Source organism: Struthio camelus, chromosome 5 (genome assembly GCF_040807025.1).
Source record: "Struthio camelus isolate bStrCam1 chromosome 5, bStrCam1.hap1, whole genome shotgun sequence".
Taxonomy (NCBI): Eukaryota; Metazoa; Chordata; class Aves; order Struthioniformes; family Struthionidae; genus Struthio; species Struthio camelus.
Genome location: NC_090946.1, coordinates 24,996,033 through 25,010,186, shown reverse-complemented (window position 1 = coordinate 25,010,186; position 14,154 = coordinate 24,996,033). Strand labels below are relative to the sequence as shown.

Here is a 14,154-nt window from a genome sequence, read left to right as displayed (position 1 = left end):
CAGAGAAGGTACATAACTGCCCTTATTACTGAAAGGGGGAATTCTGGAAAACAAAAAGGTACAAAAAATATAAAATGCTGCATGCTTTGAAGAGGAGGCAGAGAGCTGCAGAGCCTGGAAGATGCAGCATTTAGCAGCAAGAAGCACACAACGAGGTGCAAGAGTGCGTTTCACAGTGACATCTGACACAACAGAAAGGAAATAAGCATACAGAGGCAGGCCGGTCGCGCCACCACAATGGCTCTATGAAACTTAAGTTGGAAATGCAACATCTGCTTCCCTTCGAAGCACTAGGCCTACTTCTCTGCACGGGAGCAAGCAGTATCTGGTTGCAGTGCTCACCGCTGGTCAGAGATGCCTCCACCACCCACTTCATCCCTCTAGCCTTGTCTCCCAAGTGACTAGCATTAAGAGGCCCATAGCTCACGTGCGTGTCTAATTTAGAATTTCTGTAGATGCGAAGTACTGCTCTTCTGCTAGCTGAAGTAATACAATGCTTGTGCTTCCCTCTGCCATCGCCCAGACCCACCCAGACATCCAAAAGGCTCTCACAGCTCAGGAGGACTCAGAGCGAAATGCAGGCACCTGCCAGAGGAACAGCTCCAAGCTGCGGAGGTTTATCAAGCGCAGTGAGGGATGTTCTAAGGTTTGTTTTGAAATACAGCTTAAACCCACCCAAACGCTCCAGACACAAGTAAGAGGTTAAAAGACTGATGAATTAGAAAACTGTAACGATGGCAGGCTATGGCATAAATTCCAATTATTTGTCAATGAACACTTGGCAACAGATAGCTGGGTTTGAAGGCAAGTATCCTAGAGAGCTGAAATGACAAGCATGGGTTAGGTTATTTTGGCCAGAAACCTGGCTGTTTGGAGACACAGATTTTACGTTAAGTGCAGACCTGTTAGCTTAATGTGGGAATCACTGAAATTTTGTCCATAGCTGATGCACAAAATAACGCCTTTAAACACTGCAGCAGAGAAAGTAAGGGATAATTAACTCAATTTCAAAGACATTAAAGGAGAACATCCTTTAATCCAAGACTTTTTGTCTTGATAACAGATCCCAGTTAGCAAACTTTTGTTCTCACAACTCTATCACTGTTCAGGCTTTTTAGAGGGAAAATACAAACAGAAATTCTGTTGTTTGCTCAAGATAATTAGCTTCTACTAAAATATTTTCTATATGCGTTTCTTATACAGGATCTCTTAGAGCTGAGGCATTTTGCATTCTATCAAAAGTATAGCAAAACAAAAGTTATCTGCCCAGATGAGAGTCTTCTCTGACAAAAATGCCTATTTCCCAAAACAAAACATAACGTGGAGTAAGATCAGTCAACAGAAAGAAAAGAGAACACAACCCCATCCCCAAAACTCTGCTTCTCAGGACAGACATGGGAACCTCAGAAAGGACCTGCCCTGCAAGAGACAGGAAATGGCCTTATTGTCTGAAATCTGGTTTTTAGCAGCCAAACATTTAATCACTTCTTCGTAGCTAAAGCTATGTATTTCCTCATTTATGCGTAGACAAACATTACCAGAGCACAGCTGAAAGGGTAACTAACAACAAACCTGCAAGGACTGACTTGGCATGATCAGGGCCCTATTGTAACCTTTTGTTTCACTCTAATTTAATTAAGCCACCCGCAGTGACAATATTAGTGTTTTGTGTGAAAGCGGTTGGGTGTCACCCTCTAGCCCAGTGGGAATCCTTATAAAAATATTCAGGAAGCCAGGTCAGGGCGGGACAGATCCCTTCTGCCGATTACTTGCAAAGCCATTAAGCCAGGGACACAGAGAAACAGCACAGCTCTGCCAGAGTACAGATGTAAAGCTACCGTTATCTTGCAAGTCAAAATCTTGAAATTCCCAAATGCCTGAAAAAGGCTTATTCAGGCTGTCTGATTATGTTATTTTGGCTGGGGTTCATTACTTCTCCTGACTGATAAAGCTGAGAAATCGGGTGTTTGTGGAAATGTCTGCAGGATAATAAAAATAAAGTGATTTCATTACCAAATTGCATGCCAAACATTTGCCATTGCTGACGTAATTTGGCCTGATCTGACAGTTTAAAACACCGCTCAAAGAGTCAAATATTTTGTCTTGTTTTCAAAGAACCCTGTCTGCTATGTGTCCTGTCACCACCCCAATTTGTCCTCCACCCTCTCGCTAAAAATCCTGCGGAAAGAAACAAATCTGTATCCAGTGTTCAACTGCTGTTTCACTGCACATTTACGGGTCACATTTTTTGCTTTTCCCTCTCTCATTTCAAGTAAATCTTCCTTACAATTCAAATCCATTAGCCTCATACCTTCTACTAATTTTAAATAACTCTGTAGAAGCTATTAAAGTTTTAAAAATTAAATTTACAGTGTTGATCCAATGCAAGTGCCCTGTCCTAAGAGAGAAAAGCAAAGAAACATAGATAATGAAGTAAATAGTTTCTCTTTCTAATGTGCCGCATGCACCTAGGTACCACTTACAGTCAGTAGAGTATGTGGCAGTTAGTACTTCCAACTGCTCAATAGGTTCTGGATTCCTCTGTCTAAGCACTAAGTGTTTATATCCTGGCAAAAACTTAGTAAAACAAACAAACAAAAAAATTTAAAAAAGGCACCTTGATATCGTCTTCCGATAAATCACCACCTTTCATTCAAATTTCCTATAAATGTGGTACTCAACTTCTAGTCTCAAGTTTTGGGACACTCTAGACCTAGCTAGTACTTAAAAAAAAAAAAAAAAAAGCAGTATTAAAAAAAGAAAAAAGAACAAGATTACCTGCACCCTCTGAGCCAACAGTGGATTTCCCCAACTTGCAGTTTAAATGTTGCATGTGAGACATGCAAAGCAGTACCTGAAAGCCTGCTATGTCCGTATCCCATAGATTGCACAGCAAGCTTAAAGAATTGGAATTAACAAAAACTTGCATAAAAACAAAACAAAGGAGTAGATGCCGGTTCCATACTGGTGATTTATGAACAAGCACTCACACGAGGTGTGACTCACATTAGTGACAACAGTGAGCTGTTCTCCTCTCATTCTGTTGCACTAAAAGAGCTAGCAAGGCCATTTAATCCATTCAAGGTAAGTCTGGTGTGTTCATTATCAAGCCTGCAAATCTCCCCCTTTCAAAACTGCTTTGGAGAGACCGCTATGGCCAGCAAAAGGGACGTGCCACCTCAACGTTAGCTCTTCATAACTGAAAGACACAACTTTTCATTGCAACAGGAACGGCTTTGAGTTGGAGCACACTCGGCACTCCCTTTTTTCTATCTTACAGCTCAATTATTCTCCTCAAATATATTTGTCGTGAGGGACGCAGTCAGCCATGAAGCCTGAATACACGAGCTCCCCGGGTTTTGTAACAAGCAGCACACCACACTGGAGAAACCTGGCTCAAAGTCCACATTACCTCCAAGGGAGCAACAAATGCCAGTGCTCCAGGAGGAAATTCAGCCAGCAGGTTGGTACGTGCTGGATGCTTTGCTCAATTAAGAGTCAAGTATTTGTTTAGCACCTCAGAGGAAGGTGGAGAGGGGGGAGATGACACGTGGGGAAGCCAGCGTGTGTCACTGACTGCTATGGCCTTTGCAAACATGTGGACAGACAGGGGAGGACAACCTCTGTCTCCCAACAGAGGCGCGCAGCCTCTCTCCTAGCTTCAGGCACAAGGCCCCTCCGCCGGCTGGGCCACATCCTGCCTGACCTGTCCCTGCTGGCGGTAGCCTCCCGAGCCCCTGAGGCAACACAAGCCTCAGAAATATGGTCATAAATCATTGTTTGAGTCATTCTTTTGCAATAAGTTTCCCAATAGGAATTTCTGGGGAGGGAGGGAGGGAGGGCAGGAATCAAATCTATTATAAGACAAGCTTTGAAAGACCAAGTCTAGGACTGAGGAAAAACTACAGAGCCCAGCAGGGACAACTGACTCCTGTCTTCCAGGTATCTGTATGATATATACAAATATATATATGTGTGTGGTATATTATAAAATGCACACATTTATATGTATGTATATACACACACTAATCAAAACTTCTTATCTCAACTTTATTTATTTGCTTTATACTGATACTCTCCCTGCAGGCCTCCAGACCAGCAGCTCAAACGCAACAGTCCCTGTGCCCAAGACCAGCACCCAACATAGGGGCTGCATCAAGGTAATACTCCGAAACCCAAAGGCATGCACACCAATTTGCCACTAGCCCCACCCAGGCGGATTAAAAACATACAGTCCCTCTCTGGATACGCTCAGTTTCTGATAAAAGCTAGAGCCTACTGAGATACCTAATAATTACATGACTGAGACTACAATAATTACGTGTTAGCACTTTTAACAAGTTTCCTTAGTTCTCCTTGAGTGTCAGCATGTGTTTTGAAAATAAAATAGCATACACATTTGAAAATAAAATATTTGCATGCCTTAGCTCCCCGAGAATGAACGCTTTCCTCCAGAGTGCCTGGGTGTTTTCCTGTGCAGCCATCTCTGCTCTTTCCAAGCACGGATCTGCAGTCGCGAGGGCACCTGCACTTCAGACGCACAGCCGGAGCCAGGCTCTGGCCCCTGACATAGGCACATCAAACAACAGTGGGTGCCTCATTTCTACGCGCGTGTATATATCTGCATCATTCACACAGGTACACTGGGAATAAATCAAGTGCCTGAAGTAACCTAAAAAGTCTACTTTCTAACAGAGGTGTTCAAAATAAAAGTTTAGCGATCGTTCACATATGCCTTTAAAAGGCTATTGAATATACTCTGCAACGAGCTGGAAGAATTAGTCTTTATTACTGTATTCTGATGTTTAAGGTGTTCAAAAATTCAGAGACATTCAAACTGCTCGTGCATCAAACAACAGATGTTAAATCTTTAATTTCCCCAGTTGTCGAACTATATTTCTTTTCATGAAGAAATAAATGAACATTACAGATTCCGAGCACATTACCCAGCATTGACTAGTAAAAGATGAAGAAGAGTGAGAGAGGAGAGAGACTTTGCCAGGAGAATAAATTTGTGCTCTTTCCAGACATATTTGGAAAAAGCACAAAATGACTTCTAGAGTTTTGGCTACTTCAAATAGACTTCTATTTTTCTATAATACAGGTGAATTGAGCAAATAATAGCTTCAGAAATAGCAATTTAGAATAGTACTCATTCTAATTTTACAAGTCTGTGACAGAAGGATGGATGTATTTGATAGAGATTTAACATACAGATGGACTCCTCCAGTTTCAACCAAACCTTTCTGCCCCAATTTTTGGGCATGTCTTTCCACAGAGCTTTATTTTTATTTTGGTTTCTCCCATAAAAAATTAAGAGGAAAACAACGTCCATTACTCAGTAAGGCAACTCTGAAACAGTAGTGGGTTTGAACTTCTTGAAAAATGTTGAAGTGTTTTTATTCATCCAGCTTAAAATCACGTCACTACAGAAACTTTAAAAGCTGTATTTGGCAATGTTCTTCAAGAGCAGTAGAGACACAGGATTATTGTTATTTAGTTGGAGTGGAACGTTCTGTATGTATAAAACTTGTGTGTATATTATTGCTCTAATGAGAGTAACTTAAGTGCTGCTGAAGAGTTTGTACGTACAAAAATCAACAAGTACAGCATTCAGCACTTAAATCCTGTAAGAAAAACGACCAGTTATTGGGTGAGGTAACAGATTTTGTGTTTGTGAAAAAAGACTAAGAGTAATTTAGATCCTGACTGCATTTTTATCTCTTGCAAAGACTGGGGAAGATTGCAAGAAGCCTGACAAATTGCAAAGCTGCACCTGAAAAGACCGGCGTGCTGCCGAATCCATTATAGTGCTCATGGCCACAACCTCAGAAGAAGCCTTGAGTCTTTTTAAAAAAAAAAAAAAAGTGATGGCTATTAGCAACCTCAGCTCTGTTTACAGAACTGCAATCACAAAAAGCCACTTATCTTATTCTGTGATCCTGCTTTAACAATTCAGGTTTTTACTCTAGCTCATCGACTTCAGCTCATCCTTTTCCTTCAGCGGAAACTCTGGGGCACAGTCCACCTGAGCAACTCCACAGCAGTCAGTGGCAGGCACCGCTGTCAGCGTTTAGTCCGCTGAACTCCAGTGTGCCCACACCACTATTAAAAACATTAGTTTGCATAAGATGCAGGAAGTAATGAATCTTACAAATATTAAATTGCCAGCTGCACCAAAGGATAATGGTGCTATGCGTATTGTGGCCCAATGTCTCTAAACTGGCACTTTTGGGGGGATACTAGCGTCTCTGGAAATCCCTTATCTGCAAGTTGGTCTGTCAAGAGTGCAGCAGGGCAGCGATGAGGGAGTCTGACATCTGCCCCCAGCATCTCCTCTCCCCACACAGCACAGACAGGCTCCTGGGGCAGGCAGCGATTCACAAGTGAGGAATACCTGCCTGGTGGACATCCTCACAGAGCCCATAGATTGCCGTACTGCGCACACCTGCAGCAACCTTCAAATTCATATCTCTCTCCTTAAATCAACGATGACCCAGTGAAGTGCAGATCGAGGTTCATAATGACCACCTACAAGTAGCTCATGGAATATCTATACGCACACTGTCTATATACAGATACTTTATACTCATTTGCAATTTGATCATATGTGCAACATAGGTATGTCCAGTAATTTCTTCAAGTATTTACACTCCGCCACTGAAGAGAAATCTTTACCCTTGAGGAGCAAAAATACCATACTTTCAACACTGCAGGAGGTGTTGACTAGCCTCCTGCTCCGCAACCTTGTAAAACTTTACGAGGCTGAACTTTATGTACCCACTTAATTTCCACGAGTCTTCTCACCCTATATAAAAATTAATCACTTTAAGGACTTTGCAGAACCAGGCCCTTGCTTTGTAGCTTCACACTTTAGAAAGCCGGGGTTAATTTTTATATCTCATACATGGCCTTAAAACTGCTTGTGTTGCAAATACTTCCTCAAGCTAACAATGGAAACTTGGACCTGGGGCTGTATGCAGGGGGAATAATGTGGCATCTCTCTTATGATTTATTAATCAGCAGATACTTTCTCATTCCTTCACTTTCTGGTCTCTTTTCACCACAAAGACAGTCGATGACATATGTTTGAGAGGCTTTTCAAAAGAATAAGAAGGAGGGAGGAAGCCCAAGTCAAAAGGAAGCGATGGGAGAAAGGGATGGAAAAAGCAAACACAAAGAAGCAGGAGGCAGCCAGGAAAGCAATGCGAATAGCTGTAACAGTGGTATTCATTTTCTGAAGGCAGGAATGTTTATTACCTCAGAAAAGTTAATCATCGGGTGCTTATAAACAAAACAAAATCCCAGATACTCTATATGTACAGGAAGTAATACAGCATCCTTTTCCCTGATGCTTTTGAGAAGTCTCAATTCAAGAAAGAAAACAAGGAGAAAAAGACTTTCAACACTGCCCTTCTACTGAGTCCATAAAAATAACACCTTAACGATGGTTTTAATTAAAAAGTCCTCCATGGTTTGGCCCATGGGGTTTGACTCCATGGGGTGCCCTTCCTCTCTGTCCCACTTCCATACATTCAACCTGCTTCTTAAAACCGGACCTTCTTGGGGCAACTTTTAGCAAATTAGCAAGCTGCTCTGAGTAAAAGCCATTACAAATGATCAACCACAGAACAGAGGGAACAAGTAGTTAAAAGTATTTTGTACAGTTTTTACAATAAGATTTATACCAACACTCAGTGGCTCTCACTATCAAAATATGACATTTTGTCTTCTGCTAAAGAAAACAGCGGTTGCTGTCCTGTTCACAGCCAAGCAGGCCACCTCCTTCAATAGCAACCACACAGCAATTACAGAAGTTGTGCTTGTGAAAAAACAATTATAGGAAAGTATTTAAATCCTTAAATAGCAACGGAATTTATTCTGCTGTTGTTTGGCAACTAGAGCCAACGCTACGCAACAAAGACAGATCCCCAAGTCTCCAACCAGCACTTCCCAGAGAGCTGAATGAAACACATTTGGCCACCCCTGCTCTCAGACAGCGCACCAAGCAGCGAACAAAGCAACCTGCTGAATACAGCATGACTTGCACGCCGCAAAATTCTTTTTAGTAAAGCAAATAGTTCTTGGGAGCCTTGAATGAATGAATTTACATCTGATGTCTAAAAAGGCATAGAGGTTTTTTTTGCCATTATTGAAGCATTTTGTAAAGCAGAATGATTGATTTTAGTACCTCTCTATTTGCTCTGTGTTTCCACAAAACTTGCAGGAACAAAAATATCTGAAAATTTGCCAAAACGTGTTGATATCAGCCACAGTTTCAAAAAGAACGTTAAGGGGAGGCTTACATGAATGGGCATATTGCATGTGATAGTAGAAATCTTGCTTCTGCAGAAAAACAAATTTAAAAGGTATCAACTATCAAATCCAAAACTGAACTTTTCCACTTACCTTAGTGTTTATACAAGATTTTCCGCGTTTATACTCCTTGTGACTTGCTCTTTTATCAAGCTTGTTCCACAAAGCTTTGGCCTTCCATGTGGTCACTCTTGACTTCAGCTTGGTGTAAAAGTTTCTATTGTCCAAAGGGTCTAATTCAAGTTGACGAGTGAGAATATTAAAGGCCTGAATGGTACCTTTGCACGTTGAAGCTTGTACAAAGTTTTCAAATATCTGGCCAGCTTGACTGTATTTTTCATCATCGTTTTCCCCCATGTTCTGAGAAGCACGTAAGAAGAATTAAGCTGGAGCTCTCGCGCTGGGGTACAGGTGACCAATGCTACCAAGTACCTCCAAGCACGTTATTCCTAAAAAAGATAAATACAGGTTGTGTTAAAGCAGGTTCTGCCTAATAAAATTAAACACACAAAACTGCACACGCAGCCAATATGAACACGGAAACTCAGCATATGGCCAAACAACCAGGTGCAAAATAAAAGTTAGCAACGACATTCAAGATGCATGTTAAAAATCAATATAACATACTAGCATATATAGCATATAACATACACATATAACATACATAGCATATAACATAACACGCACTTCACAAAGGCGACTCTGAAAACCCTACACGCTCAAGTCTACTACTTCAAGAACAACTGGTTCCCCCTGAACCCGAGGATTTCCTTAACTTTTGTTCAGTGACAGCCACTAGGTAATAGATTTAAGACCAAACAAATAGTCAGATGCTTTTCCTAACCAGAATTTTAAGTCACAGCAAGTACTTCTCCGTTAATGTTTTGGTCTTAAGGATCCTTACAAACCTGCAGCCAAAAGTCAATGCTATTCTGGGGAAATTTCTCATGTTACACAAGTGAGGATCACAGTTTAGCCAAAGCAATTTAGAATTGGCCCAAGTAGTCAGGCCTCTTGCCATGAGCAAACGCAGAAAACAGGATAAGCCGGAGCGTTATCACAAACTGCTCCAGAATTGAAGTAACAGAAAAGAAGTAACCCCAGAGAGCTCCCCCTTTTCTAACTCTCTTGCCAAAACAAAAAAGGGTTAGGTGCTCTGGTGCATGCAGAAGAATTTTATCTCCACATGCTAAACGCTGAAGTTATGTGTATTGAGTCTTACCTCATCATGCGCTACAGACAGAAGGTGGTGATGTTTGGCCCACTAAGCCCCACTGTCTTTTCCCAGTAATATGATCACTGTCAAATTGTGCCCGATATTCCAGATAAGCACCCTTATGTTCTGTAAGAGCAAAGCTATTCTAACTTAACATAAGTTTGCAAGAACTGAAATACTTTCATTGGGGCACTCCCTTATCCTGCTTTACCCTTTTTCTCAGTCTCTAATGGGGAGTGTCTGAAAGAGTCAGCCAAGGTCCAAAGAAAATATCCAAGTGGCTTTCGCATTTTTCAAGAGAATTATTACAGGTTATAAAGAAACTTGCCCTCAGAAGAGGGTCCATCTGGACTCAAGTCCAGAAATTTAAGTCATATATTCTTCTTCTTGCTATTAAAGAATTACCTACCAGTCCAAGCAATCAAGAACTAAATCAATGCTTGCTCAATCTCCCACATAATTAGTTATTTTACTTGGAACGTCATCTGTTGGCTGATAGTTTCAGAATAAATTGTTAGAAGGGCCTTTGAAGTTATGCTTTTTAATTTAACACTGTTCAAACTATTCATTCTCTGCTTGCATTTCCTTCAAAGAAGGAAAGAGAAAACATAACCAGTATATTCAAGTAAAGAAGAGACACACCATGTCTATCTCAGTCCCCTAATACAGAAAAATATTATGCAACATACTAAAAAAGATCCCGAGGGCAGAAATAAGGAAGCATTTGAAACAGTCGCATTCCCTGGCTGTGCTCAAAATAAATAACCTTTGTGTGCACATCATCATTCTGTTGTCGGTTTGTGGGCAAAATAAATTGGCAACACTTGAGAGTCTGCACATTTTCTTAGACTAAATGTCATTATTAAATACTTTGTGCCAAGAATAAGTCAGGACATTTTTGTTTTCCCGTCTGAATTCGTCATTTATAGTAAGCCTCATGCCCTTTCTGAAGGGTTTCATGAAGTAAAAGCACAAACATCTTGTATGCCCTGACTTTCTGAAGGTCTGATTTTTCAAGAAACCGAGCGCCCTGAGCTCCCACTGACTCAACAGGCATTGCCGATCCCCAGCTCCTTTCCAGGTAGGAATCCTCGACAAGGACGAGCCAACTGCTCCGACACCAATGAGATGGCACGGGGAGCGTGGCCGGTTGCCCCCCGAGCTTCGCAAAATGCAGCACTACCCAGCTATTTTTGGCTTGGCCTGAAATTGGCCAAAGGATCCAGAAGCTCCTGGGGGAGCAGGAAAGGGAGGGGACTGCCAAGCAGACAGACTGCTTGTGATCAAGCTAAAATATATGTCTGGATTTAAGATTTACACACAAGCTCTACTATAAGAGGCAGGCAACTAAAGACAGCAACAGCATAGTGTAAGACACTACAATGTGGCTTGAACAGCATGATCTACTAGTGCTCCGGGATTTGAGACCGATTGAAGGAAAAAAAAAAAAAAAAAAAGAAGCAATAAACACTTGGTTTGTCATATGACTTCAATATCTGCCTAAGACTTTTTACAAAACAGCCAAAGCATTTTTCTTTTGCCTCAAACTAATTATGAATAGCTTCTTGTTGAGTGAGGAAGCGTCACTGAAATATTCCACTTTGGACATCACAGCTAAGAGAACAGAAGCAAGATTAGATTTTCTTCATCACTGTTGCCTCATATCACTATTACTTCACCACCACAAAAGATTCTGAATGACTTAACAGCTATAAAACAATACTCTCCACTGTTTTCATTAGCTGACCACAAGATTTTTATCATGTTCATATAACACAACTATCTCTAAAAGTCAACTCTGGCAAAACTGATAATGGAGTCTGATCACAAGCCCCAAAATTGAATTTATTTTCTGTGCACAGAGAGGAGTTACTTTTACAGCCTCAACAGTTTCCATGCAGCAAGGAAGGGAGGAAGAGAGGAGCTGAGAGAGTAGAGCCATATCTGAACCTCCCAAGGAAGAGAAAACAGCATGTGTCAGGCTGGTAATCACAAGGAAAAAGGAGAAAAGATGGTCTGCACAAACCATTCTTAGAATACTACCATTTAACTGTTTCCCACTTTCATCAAATAGATCACTCTGGGGATGAAATATGGATCTGAAAGTCTCACCAAGGTAAGTACTGGTGCTGACACTGTAATCTGTGCTCTTCAAAGCGACTACTGAACTTCCTCTGGAAACAACTCAAAAATATAATGAGGTCAATTTGAAAATTTACTTAAGTGCTGTGGCCCAATAACAAGTTTGGACCGCAGAAAACAAGACGACTCAAGAGCTGGAAGCGGTATGGAGAAAGAGATCTTTCAAATGAGAGCTGAAGCACTCGTGGATTTTGGCAGCCTTGGATGAGACGCACAGCTAAGAGGAAACCATCAGTTTATGTCCCATGTTTCATGTGCGCCAAGTGCACAGCAGCGGGCAGCTTCCCTTTGACTCCTCGAGGCAGTAAGGAAGACTCTGCAGCACTCCCGCGCCACGTGCACCAGGAGGGCTGCATCTGGATGACTCCTTTGCCATAATAAGTTATCCCAACCTCTTTTCCGGTCCTCATCGGAAGCAAACAGCAACATCAGATGAAGGAAAGCCTGGGAAGCGATCTTCATCTATGTTGGCTACCCAAGGAGAAAGTGAAAAACCTATTATAGCTTAAAGGCAAGCAGGGGAAAAAGAAAGAAGAGAAAGTACAAATTAAAATAATAGTGCATGCACAGATGTCTATATATGAAAGATATCTGTAGTCTTGATCAGGATTTTCCTTCAGTGAAAAATTCTTTTACTGAAGGCTTTTTTGAGAACAGTGAACAAAATACCTCTGCTAACAATTGCTTGTTAAATTGATACACAGAGCTGATTCATTTCTGATAACATGAAGCCCTTTAACATGATACATAAAGTTGAAATATAGGAGGCATTAAATGCAAGTAACTAACTTTTGACAACAAGCACGTCAAGTGCTTGTTGACAGTGTTTTAGAGTAGCACGCTCAAAAGTTTAACACTACTACTTTTGGTTTAGTTTTCCCATTGGAAAGAGAAAATTTAATTTCAACTCAAACTCACAGCACTTTTAACTCCCTCCTTAGTCCCTTAGTGCTCTGTTTCTAATATTTGAGAATATGTTCCTCAAGGAGACTGGAAAAGAATTAAATTCCTCGCATTTCAACACCACTAATCCTGATGCCATTTTCAATACAGCCCTAGTTTTGCCATGTTTACTGAGAGTAAACTCCTTTATTAAGACTTTAGTCAGGCACGTAGCATACAATGCATTTATTGTTTGCTTAAGGCTAACAATAACAAAAGAATGGATTCTGCAGCATATGTAGCAATCATTTACTTTGGATATCCCTCATCACTAAAAAGTGCAGTACTTTTGCTGTCTCTCCTGTCAGATGTCTAAAAGCTCAATACCAATGCAAGTGAAACTGGCTGCACTACAGGACTTTCTAGGCTTTTCAACTTCGTTACTACTCACATTAGGCACTCTGTTTTCATGTTGACCATTTTAAATAGAAATATTTATATCTGGAGGAAACATAGCTTTTTGGTGGTTTGGTTTCTTTGCATGTTTTCCTAGAACTGACATAATAGGAAAAAAAAAATTAATGTGATTCTGGTAACAACTAGAGCTCTCCCTTGCTTTGCTTATAAAACTAATTCAAACACAAAAGTAGGTCTGCTTAAAATGCTTGTTTTCTATTGATGAGAAACAGAAAATGCATTTCTTAAGATGCACAGTCCTAAGAGAAACATCAGCAAACAAAAATTGCTTCTGAACAAAGCCTCACAAACAGTCTCTCTTTATAAACAGCTAGATGAGTTTTATGTGTTTTTATAAAAAGTTGACTTCCATAGAACTCCTGCAAAATAACTTTTGAGGCCAAGTATGGAAATCAAAAGAGTTCCCACCGAGACACTCGGTGCCTCTGAACTTACAAGGTTACCATACACACTGCTATCAGCTTGCTTTACCCAAGTTATACGAAACATTTCAAACATGCCTTCCAACAAGCACTGTTGTGCTGATTTAACTTGCTACATCTGGAATCGTCCCATAACATAAGGCAGCTGGAAGCACGTGCAGCAGGACACTAACACCTTCCAGCCCATATTTAGATACATTCACAAGAAGCATAAAATAAAATTACCAATCTGCAGGAATTTACCCGCAACACAGACAAAGTCACGTTCCACGTACTGGGCTGTCAAAGACAACATGTGGGACATGGTACTGCTCCTGCCGCCCGCCCAGGTGCCCTCCCCGGCCAGCCCCCCATTTTCGCTTTGCAATGCACAAGTATTTCAAACAAACAATGAAGTACCCTCTTCCACAGGTCTGCGTGCGACACATACTCCAACTACTGGTGCATTTCTCAGGAGTGCGTTCTGAACCATGTAATTTTTTTTTTTTTTTAAATAACTACATCACATTACTTATACCACTGGAAATTGCAACATTAAGTCTAACGGTTTTTGAGGAAAAAACATTCTCTAGCCCAACTGTTTGGTGTCAGCACAATAAAAATACTTGCTTCTGATGATGTATATTAGTTTTACATACAGACTCTCACCTAAATTTAAGTGCTGTTACTACCTTCATTCTCTGCTTTTACTTCATGTTT

The 14,154-nt window shown here is 40.9% G+C and overlaps 1 protein-coding gene across 5 annotated transcripts in view; it reads right to left on the bottom strand.

The window, feature by feature from the left end:
- Positions 1-14,154, bottom strand: part of MICAL2 (microtubule associated monooxygenase, calponin and LIM domain containing 2) — a 124,465-nt gene that overhangs the window by 94,777 nt on the left and 15,534 nt on the right. For all 5 annotated transcript variants that reach the window (XM_068945101.1, XM_068945100.1, XM_068945102.1 and 2 more), the window contains exon 3: positions 8,410-8,765. In XM_068945101.1, coding sequence (XP_068801202.1) covers positions 8,410-8,673 — 264 coding nt within the window. In that variant the 5' untranslated portion in view covers positions 8,674-8,765. The remainder of the gene's footprint in view (positions 1-8,409; positions 8,766-14,154) is intronic.